General features: G+C 43.6%; 1 protein-coding gene across 3 annotated transcripts in view; it reads right to left on the reverse strand.

The window, feature by feature from the left end:
• Positions 1–4,529: 4,529 nt before the first annotated feature.
• RAI1 (retinoic acid induced 1) overlaps positions 4,530–24,768 on the reverse strand; it is a 576,051-nt gene continuing 555,812 nt past the window's right edge. For all 3 annotated transcript variants that reach the window (XM_078665206.1, XM_078665208.1, XM_078665207.1), the window contains 3 exons: positions 21,977–22,070; positions 8,091–8,140; positions 4,530–6,626 (listed from right to left, as the gene is read on the reverse strand). In XM_078665206.1, coding sequence (XP_078521332.1) covers positions 6,612–6,626; positions 8,091–8,140; positions 21,977–22,070 — 159 coding nt within the window. In that variant the 3' untranslated portion in view covers positions 4,530–6,611. The remainder of the gene's footprint in view (positions 6,627–8,090; positions 8,141–21,976; positions 22,071–24,768) is intronic.

The raw sequence follows: 24,768 nt of genomic DNA on the forward strand, positions 1-24,768 counted from the left end.
TAGAAACAGCTTGTCACACACAATCTTCAGTGTGAAGCAAATGTACTAATAAGAACACTAGTCTTAAACATTTACAGTCTTCATATATATTATATATATGTATATGTATACATATATATATATACACACTATATAATGAGGCATTATATAATACACACGGTTTACCATTTTACAGTAATATGTACAGTATACCACTACATAGCCAGAGTCAGGCATGGCGCCTGGGACAGACTGTAGTCCAAGGCAAGCTTCAGAAAGTGATAGTGGGAAACAGGCTGACAAACCTAGGACAGCAAGATCCGAATTGAGATAGTGTATTCGAACAGGATGTATTTGAACAGGTCAACCATCTTCATCACCACCAAATGGGCTCCAGGCACCAGAAGGTAAGGAACAAATAAGGTATCCACTTAGAAATAAAAAACACAGATAAGATTTAGACATTAAGATTTCTTTTTTTTAAAGAAAATAAAAGCAGGAATTTAGTGTACTTTCCAGGGTATGGGTGTAATGGTTTATTATGTTTAAAGTCTTTGTAGCTGATTTGTTACCTAGGACATGGATGTGTCCTGTAGTATACCACCTTGGCTGAATGGGAGTCTGATTCTAATATATTTCTATAACTGCCTGTTGAAAGCAGGTGTTACAGACAGCAGAAGGTCTCGCCAATGCCATTTATATATGGCTGTCCTGATTTATATAAAATTGCCTTTAGATTTGTGTGTGTGAAAACAGTAAAGATAATCTCCACAGAAGTTGAAACCTTCATCCTAATAGTTGGTGCACTTATTGAGGAAGATGATTCAACAAAAAGTTTAGGGACAGATGTACGTACATTTAATTTTGCAAGTCTGTAATTGCGATTTTTTGCGACTCGCAAAATGAAATATACTGTGTCTCAGACACATTAGCGATTCCGAAATGGGTCACAAGGGACCTGCCTCATCAATATTCATGCGGCAGGTCGCAATTTGCGACCCATTGGGAATTGGCAATAACACAGGGATTGTGGCCTGCTGGAGACAGCACACCACCATGTCTGTGTTTGCTTTTTAATAAAGCAACTTTTTTTTTAAAATGTACATCTCCCTGCGATGCGCTTTTAGAAAGAGACGCCCTTGGCATTCCACTTCCAAAAGCGACTCGCAAACCCTATTTTGTGTGCCGTAATAAGTTACTGACTCGCAAAATACGGTTTGTACACCGAAAATTGCATTTTGTCAGTCACAAATGGACCAATGGGCCGTTTGTGACTGGCTAAGTGCGTTGTACATCTGGCCTATAGTGTTCAGCACTCAGCCGACTATCCCAGAAACACTCACCTCTACAAGTGCGCATCTGCTGCAGAAACTGATTTGGAGTTATATAGCAGGAAACTCTGGAGGAAATGGTTGACCCTTCTGCAAGCAAAACACTTCTATAAACTGTTAATTTGATCCACAAGTGATGCTGTGACTAGACTCTGTCACAGTTGTTTGAAAGCACTATGATGCTTCCTGCGGCATAGTCTTCTGCCACCTGATGCACTATGTGAACGAGGCTGAGACACTATTAATGGTCAAACTGAGGGTCCACTATTGAACTAAGAAGAAAAAAATATTCTCTGCACTGCATCCTCTAGCGACTCCAAATTGATGAAGTGAGAAATGAGCTTTCACAAGCAACCAGTCCAGTGTCTAGAAGGGCTTTCTGAAGGCAAAATAAAAAACATTTAAATGGTGTGGTGATTTTAAAAATGTTTCCTGAAGAATACAAATAAACAAATCAACCAGTAGAATTGCATGCAAATCACCAGGCAGTGATCTTGAGCTAGCAAGGACGAACTCTACAATCCATCAAAATGCCTCAACTACTCAGTGATGGTGGTACATCAGGCGTTTGTCAGGCTTCCTCCTTCTGAAGACCTGTTGCCCTTTAAGCTAAGAACAGAAACAGAAAGGAAACAAAGTTGTACCACAACTTGAGGGTGCTGAGGCCCAAGATTGTGAAAGAACAGAAAAGCACAATTTTAAAGGGGTGGTTCAATGACTTTCACCTACCTCTTCATCAAAACGCACTATCAGATGGACACAACCTTCTGCAAAAATGAAGCAAGTGATGAAAGGCCAGTTTGGAAGCTAAGCGGACCCAAGATGGCCATCACTCAATCCACAATGTAGCTAGTTCTTCACCTATAGAGGCGAGGTTAGCTCATAGATGCCTGGTCGTAGAGGTGGAGGAAGGATACAAAGCTCCTCAAAATGACAATTTATGGTGTAGTCTTTCGAATCCTATTAGGACCAGATATAGCAATTTATCTAAAATCTGCCTGATGCTTTAAATGCTGCTTCTACCAAGAAGGTGCATGCACGGCCACAGTAAAAAATGAGGGGATTATTCTAGGATTACACCACACGACTGAATCGAATAAAAAGCAATTATTATGCAAAGCTGATTTTCCAATCTTTTCAGGGTTGTGAGTTTCTTGTCACTGAGGACCCAGTCACCTTGGCCGAACAAATAAAAGATAGAAATCAGATGCAGAGACGCATGAACACAAAGCTGAATTGGTTTTAGTTGCACACTGTCACACCAACTTTGGGGTGTTTCAACTCCAGGCACTGCAACTTTCATGTGCTGGGAAGTTATGCAAGATTAGTTCTATAAATTGATTTGCAGACATGGATTCTGCACGTAGAAGCCTCAGAGGTATGGGAATTATTAGTACAATGGCCCCTAGATTGTTTGTGGTCCACTCTGCATTTCCAAACTAGTAAAAATGTTTACACATGATATAAACAATCTATTTCAGAAGTCGAGGAACAGCTGTGGGTCAGGGGTGAAAGCAGGGTCTACTACTGGTGTTCAAGTCAAGCAGCTATTCTACGTCAGTGAAATAGTAATGACATGGTAATGGCATTACATACCTCACAAAGCACTGGCACTGCCTGAAAGAGTACCATATAGCCCTATTTACTGACTAAGAGGCAACATGGTCTCCCTAAGATCTAGAGAAGAGTCGTCTGCATCACCTCAGCCCAGGAAGACTGTGCAACATCATTGCTGTCGGGTAGAGTTTGTATCACAACAGTCATACTCAATTTGGGTCAGAGGATGAAAGGCAAGAAGATGGCAAATGACATACCGTGTAGAAATCTTTATACCCTACCCTTACCTGAGAGTCAATCAAAGGATCATTGAGTGTCACGAGGAAAGAAAGGTTCAATGACGTGATGATGACTTTATAGACGAATGTTGGATAAGACTTTGAAGTAAACACCACACAACTGCAACAACCTTTACACACACACGAAGTGAAGAAACACACAAGGAAATGTTGGTGTGCTGGGATTCACAGGTATGCGCAGCAAGACTTTGGCTACCCGAATTAGAATGAATCTTTAACGAGTGGGAAACGCTGCTAACAACGGGTTTCCAGCACCAATGTTATTTTACAGAGAGCCTTTAGAGCTCTGCAGAATGTGCAACAGGAATCTTCAATACCAGGGCACAAATAAACTTCCATATTGGACGCATTGCGTTGGCTCACATGAATGCTTGTGTAGTAGAGGACAGACCTACTGGAACCACTAGCAAGGAAGACAGCTACCCTTGTCAGTGCAGTGCGGTACTGATGAGAATGTTCAGCAAAAAAAAAAAAAAAAAAAGAAAGAAATATAAAAACCAAGACGATTGCTGAAACATGTCATTGCATTCGGTCTCCAATTTACTCATAAGTGGTGATCAGAGTGTGGGCGAAGGCAGAATTGAGGACTGGAATGTGCGGAACAAATGCAAAAACTAAATAAAGGATTCAATTGCACAAAGTTGAATTTTTGCAAATTTCCATTGTATCTATACAGCACAAAGGGTCAATGCCCTCTTCAGACCCAATTTCTTAGAGATCAAGAATTGCCCTTCAGAAAACTGTGAAAGGCATTCAAAAAGGTGCTGATAGTGAACTTCTGAAATATTCCTTCTCCTCAAGTGCGCTCGTCTCAGGAAATGGTGAGAGGATCCTATTTCAATGTGCATTAATGAAGAGTAAATTGCACACGCTAATGCATTTTGCCAGATAATTTCAGATATTTTCCATCCGACTGCCTAGAAAGGACTGACAAAAATGACCCTATTATTGTAGTTCAGGGTTCTCTCCCCTATTGTTTCTCTCTGTGCTCTTATTTTCACGAGGATGTCACAAAGTTGTGCACCCATGAGGTCTCTTCTCTCCTTTCTCTCAACTTTTTCCCCAAAAATGTGCACGTGCCCAGGACAGGCTCTTTTTCTTCACCTCAAACCCATTTCTCCCCTCTATGCGCTTCTTTCGTAGACCCCCTATATGAAATCAAGAAGATGGCTGTTAAATTCCTTGTCGTTTTGAAATATAGTGCACCTTAGTTGTCATCATTGTTTATTTCTTTTACATATATTTAAGGGTTAATGCTGAAAAGGGAAAAATCTCACACTGGTTCAGGGTTTCACAAAGAAGTGATATGTAGGTGAAGGCTGGTGAACTATTGGAAAGAGGCTGCCGGAACCGTCTCTATTCGGGGGTGGGAATAGGCAGATCGGCTCCTGAAGAAATTAGGAATATTGCCCAATAGTCTGAGGGCTTCTAATGTCTTGTGGGCTGTGCAGCACTCTTCCAAAGCCACTGGAGTTTCAGAGGCAATGGCCCGTGCAAGGAAAATCTTGCTTTTCCTTTTACGCCAGGTTACCTTTCGGCCAAGCCTCCTCTGGATCATAAAAAGCAGGACCTATGAAAAAGCCCATGTCTCCATCTCTCACAATAAAATAAGCAGCTTATTGTAGCAGCTAAAGTGGTATCAATGTACATAAATACATCATAAAAGAGTAAAGGTGCTGAATGCAATGTACTGACCACACTGTAGTGAAACACTGACTCTAGCAAGGCAGAGGGAAACCAAGCTTTCCGTCGTCCCTTTCTGAGCCCATGGCAACAAGTAACCTTCTTCGTGCTCAAAGGGTAAGGAACACTGGGATAAAATAAATTCTTTGATTCATGTCAATTTATGTTAACTATTCCGGGAGACCTTATTTGGACACATAACCAGTTTAAGAATCAATGTGTGAAAGGTATACTAGTTCTCTGATATAGTCTGGTCAAAAGGTTATGGCCCATTGAAACAGAACATCTGATCAAATAACACCCGTAAAATTTTATATTTTTTCATGGATCAAAGCAGAACCGTAGGATACATAAAGTTTTGAACTCAGAAACACGAAAAAAAGGCAAATTAATATTTTTGGTTTTCTACACCTAAGTTGATGGTTTCAAGTTTTCAGTGAAAAAAAGTTCAACCAGCGTTGCTCTTCTGCCTCCAACCACTGGATGCCGATGTACACCTTTCCTTTCTCCTCTTACACCCTCAGTCCCTACATATAGCATAACCCTACCCGGAATGTTTCTGCACACAAGTTTTTATTCCAACGTGCCTGTGTCACCACCAGAGTAATTCATATTACGTCTGAGGTGTTATCAGTTATAGAGCATCAGCAATTTCCCGAGCGAACAACTGCATATGAAAACATTTTTCACACTGGGGCTACTGCAAATATTTTGTAGCTATGTTGTAGGAGGTTCAATCCGAGCTCTGATTGGTGCAGGAGAGGTGAATAGTGGAGATGTGGAACTCAAAACTCCAGAAACCTTGACTCTTTGAGGTCAGGGGTTGGTGGTAGGAATGCAACACTCTTGCCACAAAAGAACATTTCCTAAGCAATGCTGAATTCTGGTGGGGGTGGGGAAAGGAGATGGGTGTGGGCAGGATGAGAAGCTTGCTGACCAGGAAGAGGCATCAGTTGTGGCTCTCAACAAGAAAACATTGCCACTGTGTGGATTTAGCAAGTATTAACACAGTGTAGTGCACACACTAGCTTGGTAGCCCTCCCCCTTCTGCCCCACCATACGAAGACTGTCAATGGGGGAGTCTTGATGGGTGACTTTGCGATCCACCAGGTTTACCCATGATGTCTCTAAAACAAATGACTACCTGGGCCAGCAAGGCTTGAGATAGTGTTTGAAACCCAACAACGAGGCCGCAGGAAGAAGTCCATGAGGAAAACTATGAAAAAATACAAATAATAATAATAAATTATACTGTTTTTTGAGTTTCCGCTAGTTTGCCTTAATCTTGAGCAGTTTGAAAGTTCCCTTGGAACTGGGTGCCAACCCAGGGCAGGTTTTCGCCAGTCCTCACACCCTGGAAATGCAGACAGGCCTCGTGCAGAGTATTGCCGTTAGTGGGTGCTGTCCACACCCTCTGTCATGATTCCCTTTGGAACAGATGCTATAGTAGTGCCATCCAGATAGATCACCCAAGTCTCCATCAGGCACAGAGTACTCCATGGCTGTGAAATGGTTGCTATCAACATCTCCGCTAAGGTCCGAGAGGCCACAGTCTCTATGAAGCCCCCCTTGCAGAAGAGCTGAGAGCTCGTACATCAACCAGGAACAGACTAAATGGGATTCGTCCTCGGAGAGAAGGATCTCAGAAGAAAAGACGAAGCGATCAAAATCAGGTGCTTGTTGTCTCGCTTTCCTTCTCATGGGGTCCTGGTAACACCTTCTTGCAGTGCCAAAGACGGGTGACAGATTTTCGGCATATGTTTCACAAGAACTGACGCTGGAATAAAAAATAAATATATCTATTATAGTTAATACTGTTAAACAACAGAGCTTTTTCGCTTCTTTCTATCTTGGTGAGTGCTAATTCAGCTTTGTGAGACAACAACTCTATCTGAAGGTGAGCATGCAATGTGTTCAATGAACTGAAAAAAAGTTGAGAAATTATAGCAAGTCTCATCTCCAACAACCAACAAAAAATGAAAGCAATGTACAAGTTAAAGCAAACAGAGACAGTCCTCTTAAAAAAGCATTTTAAAGGTCAAAAATGTGAATCACTAAAATATCAGAGTGACTGACGCTGTATGTCATATCGTCCATATATCTTGGAATTTATCTTAAAGGGGGCATTTGGTGAATGATGTCAAATATGTCTTAAAACCAAGCAGACGTCATCAGGCAAAGCAAAGTTATAGAATGCTTACTGTTGGTGACTGGTAGTGAGGAGGAGTGGGTAAAGGGAGTTGTTTTTTACTCTTCACCGGAGGTCCCTTTAAGGTGGCCCAGCAGTCACAATAAGTATGAGGTTGTAAGGTCAGTAGCTTTAACAGCAAGTGACTGCCCTATCCCAATGTACCTTCTAACAACAGGAAACATTATCAAAAGCCACACCCAGCCCCTAGTCACAGTCTTGATGAAGAATTGACAACAGTGCTAACAGCAAGTCCCTAAATGCTACTGATGTTCAAATACACGATGGCTCAAAATTCATTTGAATATATTGTGAATGGGGATTAGGCCAGCTAATAAATGCTGTAGTGACTTTCTACCAACACAATCCTTACATACATCTAACAAATGCTACAGTATGTAATTCATAATTTAAAAAGCGTATAGAATGCCAGCAATGTGGTCTCAAAGCAACCAACAGCTGATGGATGATAGATCTACAACTCTGAAGACGATGATGAGAGTGTGGGGAGCAGCGTTGGGACTGCTACATCAGGCTGAAGGCACACAAGCTTGTGATAGCCGTATGATGAGTATGTGAATCTATAACAGATTCAGACTGAAAAATACAGCAGCCTTCTTGACACTCCCCTGCAAGTAAAGTAAATAGCCAGAGGTTGGTACATCTACAGGCACTGCAAAGGCTGGATCAGTACTAGCTCCTTCAGTAACATCATACCTGGTGTGAGAATTAGTACAGTTAAGTTTGGGCCTAAGGTGTTTACTTATTTTCAACAAGAAGTGGATTTTTGTTGGAAAATACTGCATGACTGAAGGAAGTTGTTTATATAAATGAACAGTGAGATCAGGGCCACCATCCTATTGTGTACCTTCTATATTATTCAAGGATAGACATATCCCGTGATGCAGTTTTTTTCCTTTTTGCCATCCTAATAGTATGAGCATGGACAGTGCAGCCTTCAAGTAAAAATCTTTCTCTCATACTATGTTATGGCAGGCATGTGGAATTGAGACTTTGATGAGAGAGAAAAAGTAAAATTATAGTTTGCTGTACCTTATGTTTCAGACACCTCAAGGAAAAGTTGTCTTCATTTAATAAACAACCTGACAAGTAGAAAAACAAGAGATTAAGGTTCTTCAACAGTAATGCGTATGGTAAAATGTCATCTCCACTGAAAGCTCTTAGCAATTGCATTGTTCTCACTCAAAAATAGAGAAGCTACTTACTATAGTAAATCTGTGTATCCCAGTTTGTTGACTGTTTCGAGTTACTGACCTTTAGGGGCTCTGCATTAGACAACAACTGCACTGGAAGTAGTAAGTGTAGCTTTAAGGGTCTGATGTACGAAATTTCCATTTGCAAAAAAATGGTCATCATTTGTGCATCAACGTTTTTAAAAAGGGAATTTTTTTGTATTACATAGGTCAGTTCACAAAATTTCGAATCGTAGCGGATTGCAATCTGACCTACCTCAAAAATATTGATGATGCCGGTCACAAATTGCAACTCACTAGGATAGGATGTCATCAAAGGTATGGTGGCCTGCTGGGGTCAGCAAACCACCATGCCTGTGTTCACATTTTAATAAGGTGAATTTGTTTAAAGTGCAGCCCATTATCTTTAAAGGAAACAAGACTGCATTTAAAAATTACCAATGCCTACTCCTCAACAATTGTTTAATGTACTTTTACAAATGGGAGGGGTCCCGGAGGTGGTCCTGGGGGACGCTTTGCCTTTTGTGAGTGTTTGACCACCTCAACTCAGGAACTTTTCAATGTTTTGTGAATTAATTATCGTAAAAAAAACATTGAATCATCATGTTACAAATTGCTATTTGGAAGGGATGCCGTAAAAAAAGGCCCTTACAAATAGCGATTTGTTATGGGTTTCAAAACCATCTGATTCAGTAACCGGTTTCCAAATCGCTAAATATGTTTAGTACATAAATATCCATTTTGCATTGATAAGCACCGTGATTTTCCGAATTGCTGGCTTTGAGATCGCAAAATGGCTTTGTACATCAGGTTGGACATTTTGCAAAGAAGGTAGAGCAAATGTCCTACTTGTGTGGCCTGACAAGATATATCTTGTCAGCTTCCACCAGTACCTCCACCTATGTCTGTCAAGCTGAGCTGGGCCTCCCATACATATCTGACCTCATAAAATTAGAGCCAATTCTTCTTTGGCGTAGGATTTGGTCAAAAGAGGAGACCAAATTAAGGGTCCGATTATGATGGCGGACGGACTTGAGTCCGTCCGCCACCATAGAGTAGGAGGGACCGTCCGCAGGGGCAGCGGCGGTCCCTCCATACAGATTAGGATGTGACCGCCAGGGTGGCGGTCACATCCTCTATTTTTAACATTGCGGCGGGTGGAGCTTCAAGCTGCACCCGCCGCAATGTTAAAAATGCATGCACAGCATTTGCGTGCACAAAGCGGCAGACACCGCGCGGTGCCTGCCGCTTTGTTCACGCAAATGCACGGGGGTACCATAGGTACCCCCCATGTGCACCCCCCACCCCTCCTTCACCCAGGGGACCCGCTACGGGCCCCCGAAGTCAATCTCCGTATGCTTTTCCACGGCGGAAAAGCCGCCGTGGAAAAGTATACTTTCTATGCGATCATAATATGGCTGGCAGTGTCTGATAGACACCGCCAGCCATATTATTGCTTTTCCGCCGCGGTCGGAAGGCAACCGCGGCGGAAAAGCTGCGGACTGAAAAACGATCCCCCAGCCATCCTAATCTGGCGGGGGTCTTTTTCAGTCCGCAGCGGATTTCCCGCATCCTCCGGGCCGGCGGTGGCTTCCGCCGGCCCGGAGGATGCGGGAAATCCACAATCCTAATGAGCCCCTAAATAGGGAGATCCTACAGGATAGTCTGAGGCTTAAAGGGGTGCAAAAAATTCTATGGGTCAAGTTTGTGAAAGAGTTTATGAAAGGCTTAGGCCATCCGGAATATTTTACTTGCCTGAGCTCGCTCACGTTGATTACCAGTAAAAGCCTAAGAAAGAATGCCCTTCAATTCCTGGATATGTTACGATTATCTGGGGAAATCATGAAGCCAAGTGTCCAGCAACATCAGATGCTCCATACTACTTTTAGCCTGCAGCCATATTTAATATTTGTACCCGGCGGTTTTGGTAGGGTGCTACATTTAGATTGGGGACAATCCATAGATTTGTCTCTTTCCCAAAAATGAATGATTGGGAAAGTGAATTACAATTATGTCCTTGTGATAACAAATCGGCTCAATCTTCATCTCATCTAGTCTTATTTTGTAAATGTTATATTGAGTTAAGAAAGACCTGTATAGTTCCACTTTTAAAAAGTCGTCCGGCTTTTATCAAGCTCCAGCTTTTAGAAAATGAACATGTAGCCTGGAGGATATCCATGTTTTAAAGAAAGTCTGTTGTGTGTCGATTTAGATACCGTATATAGGTTTCCCGACTTATGCCCGTATACAGGCACGATTCCTGCTGCTCTTATTTAGGCATAGAAATCCTACCCTATTTAGGCATTATCCATGCTAACCAAATACAAGCATGGTCACCTACATCAGTCACCACGAATTCTTGGAAAACCAGACTCTTAAGCCTTTAGGGCTTCCCCTTGCTTGGATTACTGATTTCTCCAAGAACTCATTTATTATGCATGAACATCTATTCCTTAGGGGTTCATTCATGACGTTCCTATGCCCAACTTTTACGTCAATACTGGCATTCCTAAACAAACACCTTCAAGGTATAAATATACCTTCACTTGCCCTGGCAAACTACGGTGCACGGTACGGTCCAGCTGCATACTTGCACGACGCGGTCCGTCACGGCAAGTTCGGAAGGAGATCGAGTCCCAGCCTGAAGCACTGACCAGATGCTGTCATCCTCCTCGCAGAGAATCCAGCTCCAGTGTTTCTGACTACCCTTGCGGGGTGTTAAGAAATCGAGACCCGGAAAGAGATTCCAACCTCTCTCATTCTAAGGTATGGAGCGGACTAGAACCGTGAGGGACTTTTGGCAAATCTTGGCAACACCAATCTAAACTATAGCTAAACTAAACTATAGCGAAGCAACACCTTCTTCTCACCTCATACTACACTTAGGTTAGGTACACTGGGGTAGAACTAGCTAGAAGCATTAGTTGAGTATTTATATTTTACCCTATGTTATTTATGTATGTATTTTTATGAATATATGTCATAGCTACAAACCATGCTATTGCAGTATTATTTTATCCTACTGCTAACACTGTACGTATTATACTTTGCATTATGTCTTACGATTGTAGCAGCTCATATCTCTTGCATGAGTAATAAGACTGTTCAATAAACCCCTTTTTATTGAAACGCCCATCTATCTATTTCTGTGCAACTCTGTAGAAACGAAGCATGCACAATTGACTGAGTGAAACTGTTATCTATTGTTTCCGCGACGCTGAGACTGTTCCGATTCTAAAGGAAAACAAAGTTGTCATGTTTATGCAGTTGCCAGAAACTAATCCCTTCTTGTTCATTCGAGAAGTTTCTAGTGACCTCGGAGTTAGCTGGCACACTCAAGTAATTAAGTTTAATGTACTCGATACCGGCATACTGACCGTAGTCCTATGTCAAAACTATAGTGTATATTATTCCAATGCGCAGAGCCTATCAGGGATATAGGAACTACTCTACAAGTCCTTTGTCAAAGGAAAAGCATTATGATTTAGGGGGGCGACATTATTTAGATGTACTGTCATTTTAATGTATACTATTCTTTTTAATAATATGGAATATATATATCAAGCTCACAAGTGTTATAATGGATACGGTCTCTAAATTCTGGCGTAATTTTTTGTGTAATCTGTGTATTTTATCTGTGCTTTTATGATTGTAAAAAATGCAATCAAAATAAAGCTTTTCTTGACTCTCTCTTGACTCCACAACTGCTTTCATGGAAGGAATACTTATAACACAGTTGTGGGTGAGTCAATGTGACTAACCTGCAGAATTAATCTATGGACAAGTCAGTTAGCTTCTGTAACTATTCAGAAGGACCTCTGTGTGCCAGTAAGTGGTGCTGTGTGGTTCCACACAGATACCCTTCTGTTCCAGAAATGACATGCGGAGCATACATAAGCGCCACGCCTACACGCTGACACCAGTACCTTTCTCGCGGCGCCACTAGATGCCGATTCGGAGCTACCTCTCATCTCTTTGAGACCATTTTTACCTCAAACATTTTACAGTGTGGAAGGAAAATGTCACCTCCCAAAACAATAGGTTTTAATCACCATAAGGACTGTTGCAAGGAAATATCTGTGAAGGATCCTCATCAGGTTTGTCTGTGGTGCCTGGAATCGAGTCACAAATCTAAGGCCCACAGTGACTGCATGCCGATGAATCCAAAGGTCATAAGGGACTGCGACAGAAACACTACTTAGTCGAGCATCACAAGACTTCTTTTCACGACCAGTTCAAGTCCAAGAGTATCTCTTCTTGGAAGGAGCACAAGTAAGCAAGAGATTGACACCTGCTTCGAAGGAATGAGCAAGGCCTTCCTCTAAAATATTTTTACAGTGGAAAATGAAATAAGTTATCCATTGAGGGATAGCAAAGATGGAGCTTGTCGTGCTGAAATCTACGTAAGGTAAACTATGAGGGAAAGACTGAACTACTCGGTGCACTGAATCTGAACACCAACAAAGTTTACTTCTACGGCAAAATCCCTTTTACAGGTACAAGTGGTGCCTTTATTAGATTTTGCATTTAGTGTAGACTGTTTTACTGTGTTGTAGATGGATGCACTGGGGAGGAGTGCAGTTTCACCACCAGACTCAGGACGAGCCAACTATTTGCTTCTCAGGACCCGACTTCTGTGCGTCACAAGTGTCATGATTCCAGCTTTCAAGAGCATTTAAAGAGAGCCAGCACATGGTCGCGTGACGAAGACAGGGAACCTGGCAAGCCTGTCTGCTGCCGGACATGTTAATGAAGACTCTGGCACACCTGTGTGTCACTGGATAAGGTACTCCAGCCGGGAGCCTAAGGACCTCCCTACATCGGCTTATTAAACTGAGCCCCGAAGAGCCATTTCATTACTCCACTTTGTCCAAAGTGGTGAGCCATGTGATTCTAGAATGTCCGTTAACATCCTTGGGATGGGAATGGACAGCACATTTAGTTCCACGCCATACTGTGTTCCTCTAAGTGCTAGATGTGGTGGGAAACATCAAACAAACATCTTCGATTAGCTCCACACCAGTTACCAGACTTAGTATTTATTACAGAATCATGGCATAACAACTCTTTGTCCTTCTCCTTCTCCTCCTCCTCGGTCATTATGGATGCAATTCCAGCTGGTAAAGCTATCTATTTTAAGTGGTCATCTCTTGGCAGAGGACTTAATGATTCCCTATAAAGAACATTTTAAAACTAAAGGTATTGGTCATTAAGAAATAGTGACTTCTTTATCGCAACCGAGTAACTCCTCCTCCTATGAAATCTGTTCTCTCTTGCAGCTCTACCACCCTCTGGCTCACTTACAGCATGCATTTATACCTTTAATCTTTTAAATGGCTGCTGTCACTGTACAAATTGATACCATGGTGATCTGTCTGTGCTGAACTCCGAGTAAAAAACACATGACCTGCTTTTATAGTCTAAACGTCATCAGTGGATTGTTATGCACACACAAATTAAGGGGCACACTCTCGCCCAATCATTTGTCAAAATAACGTTTGCCAACTCCATTCCCCTCTGGTTCTGTTCAGTTCTTTCCTGCTTACAAAATACCCATGTGTGGGGTTTCACAGGGGCATGGAAAGTAATGAAATTACAAGTTACTGTTGCGGCACCGGAGTGTGTTATTGTTGGGGGCATTGTATTAATCTAAATGTGAAATGAAACAATACAATCTAGAAATCATGACAATATAAAATAAAGGAGAGTCTTTGCATATGCATTAATGTATCAAACAAATTATTTGTTAAAGGACATTTGTAATTTACATGGTTACACCTGCGAACAGGACGTCATCATATTACAGCTAACCATGTGGCAACCTCAGAACTAGGATGCGTTTATACTGAACAATTGCCCCAAGGCTGAAGGCAGCATACCTGGCTGCGTGCTTTTTAAGTATCAACATGTGAAAATCCAAGGTGTATTAGAAGTGTGGAATCATGCATCGCTGGATTACAATTTAAGTAGTTGCAGCACCCCAGTTAGTTCAAATGCCATCTACTGCTCTGAGCTTTTATCACCACTTTGTCAATGAACCTGGAACACCATAGACAAAACTGCCCCGCTCAAAGACAATAAAATATGATCTCTTTTTTTGCCCTTCGGTAGTCACGACCAATCAGAGGAACTGAGTGATCCACTAGATTACTCAAAGGCATGCTTTGTGCTGAAAGTTCTTCAGTAAGCCACACCAAATATAACAAGCATTTACAATGCAATGGTTTTGCCTTTGTTAAAGTTAGAGCTATTGGCATTGCTCTTGACATTATTTTTATTTATGTTTTTTTTAACATAAATAAATGGCATTGTCATTTACAATGCCACTAGCTTTATCTCTCGCAAATGACACACACAAACACACACAGAGCCCCCCCACACACACACCCACACAGACACACAGAGCCCCGCACACACACAGCCACACAAAGCCCCCCACACACACAGCCACACAAGGCTTCCTACACACACAGCCACACAAAGCTTTCCACACACACAGCCACACAAAGCTTCCCACACACACAGCCACACAAAGCCCTCCACACACACCCACACAGCACAAGCAGGCAACAGGGGCACACGGAGGCACAAGCAGGCAACAGGGGCACACGGAGGCACAAGCAGGCAACAGGGGCACACAGAGGCACAAGCAGGCAACAGGGGCACACGGAGGCACAAGCAGGCAACAGGGGCACACAGAGGCACAAGCAGGCAACAGGGGCACACAGAGGCACAAGCAGGCAACGGGGGCACACGGAGGCACAAGCAGGCAACAGGGGCACACGGAGGCACAAGCAGGCAACAGGGGCACACGGAGGCACAAGCAGGCAACAGGGGCACGAAAACGGAGGCACAAGCAGGCAACAGGGGCACACGGAGGCACAAGCAGGCAACAGGGGCACACAGAGGCACAAGCAGGCAACAGGGGCACACAGAGGCACAAGCAGGCAACAGGGGCACACGGAGGCACAAGCAGGCAACAGGGGCACACGGAGGTACAAGCAGGCAACAGGGGCACACGCAGGCAACAGGGGCACACGATTACTGGTGGCTGACATTATTTCATGAAGTCGACCCATCACTTGTTTTGCTTTCCTTAAACAGAACAGGGTAGGAATCGAGTTCCTGCAGGAAACACATTAAAATGCACATGGAGTATTCCAAGCTAGCAGAGAAATGGGGTGGACAGTGATATTATTATGTGTCTTCTACCGTCAACAGAGGGGTGGCTGTCTATTTGTTCTAGAAGTGATAAACATGGACCAGGAAGATTACTTCTGATAGAGGTTTCATAAGCAAGAGCCCTATGAAACGGACAAGCAATGGTAACTGTGTAATGACGGGTAAAATGGATATCCTCAATGAACAGGGACAGAGCACATATTTTCGAATGTAGTTGGCTGACTTGATGGATAGCGTAGATATGATGGATGACTGGAGAGAACTGCATTGCACTGAAAGGGCTTATTCCTTTACCCTCTCCACCTACCCCCTACCCCTCCCCTAGTCATGTGCTGTGTGAGGGGAGAATATTCTCAGATCATTTTCTGATCTGCAGGTTCACTGTGCTAAGGGCTTTGATTATTTCACCCATAGCAAATAATAATTGAATTACTTACACCAATCACATGAAGTCTGTGGCTAGAAACGTGTGGTAGACCAATTGCGTTACAGTACACTTTCCACCAGGAAAATGTTTCCTTCTCCACCGCGCCGTTTGCAACCATCCACAACCCTTTCCTGTCTGGACAGGTGCCATATGTCTCTCTGTGGTGGCAGGAATTTCCCTGCAGTGCTGGACTCCCTATTCTGTCAGACACAATAGTGCTTCCCCATTACATGCTGGTAACAACAGCGTCTGTCCGGCAACAAGCCACATTCCACCCGCTCAGATGCCAGACCCCCACCTGTCAGAAGATAGCTTGGCCCGCTCGCCCCACCGTTGCCACCTATAGATACCCATGCTGACGCGCTCCTGACAGGTATTCGAGGCACCCTCCTCCCTGTCAGGTACAGCTGTGTTCATCTGTTGTCTATCCTCCTACACCAGCCCCTTCGCGGATTCCTCCAGCCTCCTACCTCAGTGCTCCTTGTCAGTCTCTCCGGCTCTGATTGACCGGATTTCAACCTGCTCGGCTCTCCGGGTCGGGCCTTCCCTTTTTTCGGCCCTGCAAAGTCCTGGGGAAACACGGACAACTTCCTCCTCCTCCTGCCCCCCTCCCCGAAAAAAACAACAAACACAGCAACTTCCGGTCCGGCGCGAGAGAACTGCATTGCACTGAAAGGGCTTATTCCTTTACCCTCTCCACCTACCCCCTACCCCTCCCCATGGCTCAATAAAAGTAAAGACACGAGAAAAAAAGCTAAACCTAGCATCTTCTTTCAGCCAGTGGGGCTCTCCTGCAACTCCGGCAGCCGAGGCAGCGGTAGGGGGGCGGGAACGGGAGCCGAGGCAGCGGTAGGGGGGCGGGAACGGGGCCGAGGCAGCGGTAGGGGGGCGGGAACGGGGCCGGGGAGACACAGAGAGCGAGGCAGCGGTAGGGGGGCGGGAACGGGAGCCGAGGCAGCGGTAGGGGGGCGGGAACGGGAGCCGAGGCAGCGGTAGGGGGGCGGGAACGGCCACACACTGACGGGAGAGCGGGAGGGGGGCGGGAACGGCCACGGGAGAGCGGGAACGGCCACACACTGACGGGAGAGCGGGAGGGGGGCGGGAACGGCCACGGGAGAGCGGGAGGGGGGCGGGAACGGCCAAACACTGACGGGAGAGCGGGAGGGGGGCGGGAACGGCCAAACACTGACGGGAGAGCGGGAGGGGGGCGGGAACGGCCAAACACTGACGGGAGAGCGGGAACGGCCACACACTGACGGGGGGCGGGAAACGAACCAACAGCGGGAGGGGGGACAGGAAAGGGAAGACTCACCTGGACTTCCTCGGCCGGCCTAAACAAACCTCGAGGAGCCCGAAAAAACGCCCCGCCCACCGAGTGAACACGTCTACATGACGTGAGCAGAAAGGGAACAATTCTCGGGAACGCCCCCGAATCTGGTCCGGCCTTTGACGGACAGATCCGGCTCCCAATGGCTAGCCTCCATTTATGGAGCTAGCCAATGGGAGGAGGGGGCGGGATACCCGACTACACAGAAGAAAACTGAAGAAAACATTAGATTTTGCTAGCGCATGCGTACTTCGTACGCATTGCGTAGGCAAAACCTAAAAATCACCCTCTCACAATTATCCTACCCCTTCTTCCTTCCTTTACTCTAGAAATGGTATTGACCAACTTCCTGTCCTGAGGAGACCCCGGAACCAGGTGGGGTAGAAAGGAGCCAACAGCACTTCCTAGAGAGTTCCAGGGTTTTCAATTCCCCTGCTGTATTTACGATGTAACAGGAACCCATAGTCAGGATATTTCTGCCAAACTCTACACTCTAACATTACTGGACTGGTGTTTCATTAAAAAAACGGATTTTAGAGTATTTTCACAACTATTTGAACTTCCTTTTCACTGATGATGGTTTTCACATTTTAGTGTTTATTAAGGTTACTAGTAAATTGTGTGATTTTACCATTTTCATTGTGAACTGAAAGTTTATTGAAGGTATCAATTCTAATTCAAAAACCCTGGTTATAGAAATTATTGATTTTAGAAGAAATGAATGATGTCATTTGTTGGTTATCTAAAACCGTGATAAAAAAAAGTGAGGGAATTATTACTTTTTTGTTTTCTAAGCTGGAAAGACACCAATTCAGTTATGGCCTTCATTTTGGATGGCCTGTATTTCGTTATAGAAGGAGAGCCTACTGGTGTATCCTTCTAATGGAACCCTCATACAACCACTGTACAGACAGGTGCCACTATGAAGGAGAAGTAGTTAAAGTCCGGAGAGTCCTGACAGCCTAGGCTAATACTTCGCTTCATGTGAGAAACCTAAGGACAGCATGCAATTGACTCTAAAGCTGCCCTCAGGGAGGTAATGCTCATAAAATACAAGTGGACGAATCAAGGTGACTGACTACCCAACAGATCGATTTGATTTGTCATATCTGTGGATAGCCACAGTTCCTGGTGTATTTCTAGTTAAACGAGCACACATCATCTCTGAAGGACATCAAAGAATCAAGAGCATCAAAACAAAGACACAAAAAAAGTGAGAAGCTTGCTGGCCAAATAATTCAATCGTAGGTAACTATACGCAGTTAAGAGCTATTGTTGCATCTGAACTGTAGATAATTTATTTTACCATAATGGACTGGGGCATTGGTGCTGTGAAAATCGTAGATTAACAATAAAATAAATGAAAAGTGGGTCCAGGTGATCACATAAGGCCACTATATTTCTAAAGAAAGGGTTACTGCAAAGTCTAAACAGAGAAAGGACGTGCGGTTCAACCATTCATACGGCAGAGTTTATGGTTACTAAAACCATATCTACTACGTATTATGAACTTTGAAGCACCCTCTGCCCTTCACCACTCTTCCTAGTTGTGGACTTTGTTTTTTACTCAAGTCTTTCACCTGCTGGCACATAATTTGTTGATGAAACTCCAATTATGCTTAACCTTGCTACTCCTATGGTCTTTAGGACAGAAAAGATAAGAAACTGCCAAATCAACATTTGAACACAAATTAACATACTTACAGTAAACCATAAAAAGCAAAGGTTTTGTTAGTGGGTCATTAAACCAAATTCTGACTTCAAGACTTGAAGTTAAGAGATGTTTGTAAATGTTAATGCACAACACTTGCTTGAAAAAATGGGATTTTGAAAAAATGGGATTTTAGTTTTACGTTTAGGTATCTTAAAAATTCCCAGATAGTCTGTAATGTTAAGGCAGAGTTTTCTCCAATTTTCCGCAGGGATGTTGCATCCTTACCTAAACTTCTCACAAAGGCTCAGGACAGTGATTGCACTGGTAGTATTGCAAACTAACGAGAACAGCTTGTGTCTGGGAGACTCCCCTTAAATCAGATCGCACACCAGCAGGCACGATGAAGCAGCACGGAGACCAGTATACAATGTAGTATGTAATAAGTGAACTTCAAATTGTCTGTATGACGAACAAAGCCTTTTACAAACGGGGCCTTGTGTTACGGTACAGGAGACATATCCATAACCTAGTTATCATTATCGCCACTTTCGTCTAAAGTCTCCAGAGGTCAGGCAAAATGTATAGATGAAGCTCGTTTGTGGCTCTGGGTCTAGGACTATAGAAGGCACTACCTAATCAGCTCTAGTGTTCATCTCCTACAACCCCAATCAGGAAACAAAGAAGTGTATTTTGCATAAATTAATCAATGTGGCACCAATAGATGTCCTACTTTTCAGATCTCAGATTCTTTTCCTCTTGTGCAAAGAGAGAGATAAAGATAAATGCTCTGTAAATGTAAAGGAAATTGAATTGGGAGCTAAAAATTAAGTTGGTATACTTAGCTTGACTTGGTGGATCGGGACAAGCACAGCCAACAGAATTTAGTATGGCTGACTGGTGATATCAACTAAATCACTGGTATATGCCAACAAAATGAGAGCATGCTTAAGAAGTAAAAAAATAAAAAGTGATATGCTACAGTCTAGCATATGTATTCATCTTTTAAAAACAAAATCAAAGTCTGAAGATATCCAACCTTTCCATTAAATTACCATTATTGTTCTTTGTATTTTCTTGCTTGTGAACTAAATGATTTTTTTCGTAATCTGTGTACATGAACTATATTTGTTTTTGTATTTGTGTGTATTATTTTGAGGTTCAAATCATTGAAATTCCGTTGTCTGGAGTTCCCGGCTTCCAACAGTGATTCAGTGGGGGGGGGGGGGGTCCACAGAAGTCAAATAGTTAAGAATAATGTTCTAATGTATGAGGGGTCTATAACCACTCAACAAACAGTAGGGTGGAATTCTGACAGAGGCGCTTTCTAAGTCACAAACGCCTGAACAATTTCTGAGCTGTAACCCTATACAAGAGTCCTGTTTGCTGTACGACATCAAAACAGTCAACCATAAGCAGGCCAGAAGAATAAACCCGGCTCAGCATGGTCCAAATCTGCTTTACAAAAGGGATATTGCCTTTCCTGTACGTTCCTCATTTTTACAGTGCTAGGGGTATAGGTTAACATCACCCTGTAAGGTATTAATGCATGTCAGTCCCCACACTAGCACATCCAGGGAATCCTGCCGGATTAATTTCACAATTTTAAATCGCCCAGGAACAGCCAAAACCTGATCTGCCAACATCTCGCCTTCTGTGCATAATGCATGGGAGAGGAATGCTATTTACTCTAGCATTTGTGCTATTTACAGAAGCATGCCTTGATAAAGGCAAATATCACAAGCAGCCCATGTGATCGCCCCCCCACGTTTTGGACGTGATACTGGAGATAAGCGCCTTCAGCCTGTGCCCTACCTAAAATTAACAGCATCCAATGGATGACCCTTATATATGTGACATCTGGCCTCAGAGATGGCACAATCAGTGCCAAGAACACAAGGGTGTCTTGCATCATCAGAGGCAGGCTCCAACGTTGTTTTCTGGTGATTTTTATGACATAAATAGTGAATAATAGTTATTAGTGCAATAAAAAGTGGAGTAGCAAGATCTGTACCTTCACTGGCTTCTGAGGTAAGAAAAATAAAATGGATTTAAATGAATGTTGTGTGCATGCATGTGGGGGAGAGTGAGTTTGTGTGAGAGTGTGTGTACATGTTTGAGCATGTATGTTTTGCATGTGAGATCGTGGGTGTGTATGTGTCAAAACGAGTAAGTAGAAGTCAGTCAGAGAGACTGCGAATGAGCGATTCAGAGTTAGAGTGCAAGACACTATGTGAAAAATAATTACTGCAACTGAATGCTAATGAGTGAATGAGATTGAATAAGTGAATGTAAGAGTCCTGTGTTATGCTTGCAAATCCGCTGTTGGACCTGGCATACTTCTTGGCATACAGAAGCACCCGTGGCAAAATGTTGGCACTGGCATACTGGAGACAATACTTGCATATGGGATACCCTTGGCAAAATGCTAGTGTTGGCACAATGTAGGTACATTTTGGCACGGTCAACCATGAAAAAATGCTTGCGCTGGCCTATTAGAGGGAAATCCTTGGCATAGGTAGCACCAGTGGCAAATTGCTGGTGATGGCACTTAACATGGAGGAAATTCTTGACAAATGGGATGACAACTGTGGCAATGTCATGGGGCCATCCATGACAAAATGTAGTCCACGACATATTAGACATAACCTTTGACACGAGGGACATCCATAGCGCAAGAGAAGCAGTATTAGGAAAATTCTGGCACTGGCATATTGTATGTAATGTTTGGGCAAAAGGGTCCACAATAGCAAAATGCTGGTCCTAGCAATGGAGGTAATTTTTTTTACATAAGGAGGCACCCATAGGGCATTTTAAAAACATAATTGGGTGAACTCATGGGGACTGTCAGGTTTGATTAGCTATGCACACCATGAACGGATTTGAATATAAAGGGAGTGTTTTTTCAGAGCCTAGAAGATTAAAAAATATTAATTGTGCAATTATTATATAACTTCAGCAATGTTAATTATTGTCAAGTCAACAGGATTAGGGTCGTGTGCCATCACGTCTTGGGACGAATCAGGGTCAAAGGTCATAGGATGCAACTTCCTGTGACATCATTAAGGTCAAAGAGTATAGGCTGTCATTTCCGCTCCCACTGGGATTTTGGTGAATCAACGTCCATGCGCTCCTTACCTGCGTCAATGGCACATGTGAAGTGATATGTCTGCGCACAGCTTTTGTGACAACAGCTGATAGAGGCTCCCGCTTGTTGGCACCCGGGACATACCTTGAAATGTAACAAAAGAGAAACACAAAAAAAGAGTTAGGATGTGCACTCACAGGACGGCCATCTTAGGTGTTAAACTGAGTTTGGAGAATATTAGACTGGAGAGGTTAAGCAGTCTTTAGCACCTTCCTACCAAGCAGGGGAAGATGTGAGCCTGCCGAACCAAGTGTGAGCAGGTGGTTGTCAGGAAACGACCGGTCTGCGGTTTATTTTGTCGTCGTTTCACTTATGTGCCTATTTGGAAGTAAACACTTTCCTGGCAGGTTGAATCAGCAGTTCTCACTTTCTCCGTGGATCCCGCAGAGCAGTCGTGCATGTAACTGCAATTTTATTTACCCAGGCAGTGACCCTAACTATGGGGGTAGGCTATGAAAGGGCCACAGATAAGGTCAAGAGTTTATCTGTGCTGTTAAAGCCCTTTCACATAGCAGACACTGGGGCCCCTTCGTGTCTTCATTCAAGTACTTATTGCCTTCAGGTTAATTTGCAGCTGAAGAACAACAGTTTGACACAACAATAAACTTTGTAACAGCCTGGACTGGGAGTACCGGAAAGGTTTAGCGTTAAACATTTTAATTAGAAGGGGTTCATCTCAGGTGAATCTGGGGTCACACAGGGGGTGGCAAGACCCTTCCTGACTCCCACAGGCAAACAGAAACTCTGGATTCACAATCCTCAAGTAACACATTGCTCTATTGGCATTGTAGAGCATTGCCTTGACTTACCTGGTCCTCCTTCACTGCTGCCTTATTTATTATTGGAGCCTCAGCCCTCTGGCTAAGGGTTACTTGGTCCTCTCACCCCATTTAGTTTGGTTTTTAACTTATTTTCGCTGTTGGTGTGCCAAAGGCAATCCCTTCTGCACCTATCAGCACACTGCCTGCGCCTAACGCCCAAATCCTTGAATCTCCCATGCTCTAGCCACAGGTCAGACTCTGTTACACCATGGCTACCTTGTGCAAACTCAACGCCGACCCCTCCTTTTACAAATACTTCATGGTCTTTCCTTCCACAGAGCATGGCGCCTTCTGCTGCCTCCACTGCCGCTTCAGCTGCGACCTGACCAACTTTCCTGCAATGAAGGCCCTACAAACCGACCCTCATAAAGGGGTTAACCACATTGCTACCCGCAATGCTATATTCCTAACCCCTAAGGAAGTTTCAGTTTGGCCAACCTCAACCACGTTTATAACAACGGCCGCTCCCTCGCGAAACATGCCAGACAGATTTGGGACATTATCTGTACTCTGGTTCCTGACAGGTTTTTCGATGAAACATGGCTCAATCCCATCACTGGACCTGTCTCTGCCACCACTATCTTACCAGGTTTCAATATTTTAAAGCAAAATAGAGCTCACAGCCCGGAGACTGGGTAACCTTAATTTACTGCTCCTCATCAACTGCATCATTGTGACTAAGGATGCAAAAGATTGGCTAGAAATCCTATTTTTTTTTTTAGAAATAGAGGTCCTAACCGATCTTATATGGGAGGTATTCTCGTCGCCTTCCCAGGCTAGAAAAAAAACCTTCAGCCCAAATGAACGGAGCTTATTTCCCATTTTGCACTCAATGCAACACTTCATTACACTAGTCGACCATCTATAAGACACCACTAATAGCTACTCCTGCAACTGCATGGATGACCTGAAAGCCTTAGGCCTGTCGTAGAGTAGAGTAAAGGATGTACCCATCTGGCAGGCCATGTGCTTGATCCCATTTTCACAAACCTCATCCACATTTAGATACAGACACAACTCCTCCCTCAAACCAGGTAAAATCATCATCTGATTGCTTTTCACTTCTCTACTGATCTACCAACTGCCCCTCCCAGGCTCAAGGCTCGCTCTTGGAAAGAAATTACAAAAAGAAAACTGGGAATCTGAGCTCTCTAAACACCACCCTCACTTGGTGACCGATATAGTCACAACCACCAGCAAATTTCAACACATGGCTCACCAATACTGCCAATGCCTTTACCCCCTTAATAAGCACCTTATTCATGAAGAATCCTACATGCCATCTGGTATACAGAGGACCTAAGGCTGTTGGAGAACCACTGTAAGCATCTAGAGAGCGCCGCTGGAGATGCACCTGATCCGGTCTAGATAGAATCACTTACAAATCCCGCCTTACACAATTTTCATACTCACTTGCATGAAACTAAACAAATGCCCCTGTTCTCCTGCACTCAGGAAAGCTGTAACTCTATGAAATAATTCTTCATCATTGTGAAGGAGTACTGTCAGCCACAAACAAACTCCTGAACCATTGATTCTTCTTGCCACCTCTGTATCGACCCAATTTCTTCTATCACAAAATCTAACATATTTATGCTAACTTTAAACCACAACCCTTATTAGACTTGTTAGATTACATCAGCCTTCCATCCACTACTACCTCGGGGCATCCATGCCATTCCTCTCATCGACAAACATTGGATAAGCAACTAGATCCATGCTCTCCATCACATCTAGCTCCACCCACGATCCCTTGCCCTCAGTACATGTTCATGGTTAGTCTAGAACCTTTAAGCCCTGCTCTCAGCACCCCAAATAATCACTCGCTATTATCTGCCTCCTACATAACTCAATGGAAACATGCCCAAGACCTGCCCCTCCTCAAGAAACAATTGGCTGATTCCAAATTTGTAACTAATTTCAAGCCTGTCTCTCTTTCCTCCATCCCTACCAAAGTTATT

Source organism: Lissotriton helveticus, chromosome 10 (assembly GCF_964261635.1).
Source record: "Lissotriton helveticus chromosome 10, aLisHel1.1, whole genome shotgun sequence".
Lineage (NCBI taxonomy): Eukaryota > Metazoa > Chordata > Amphibia > Caudata > Salamandridae > Lissotriton > Lissotriton helveticus.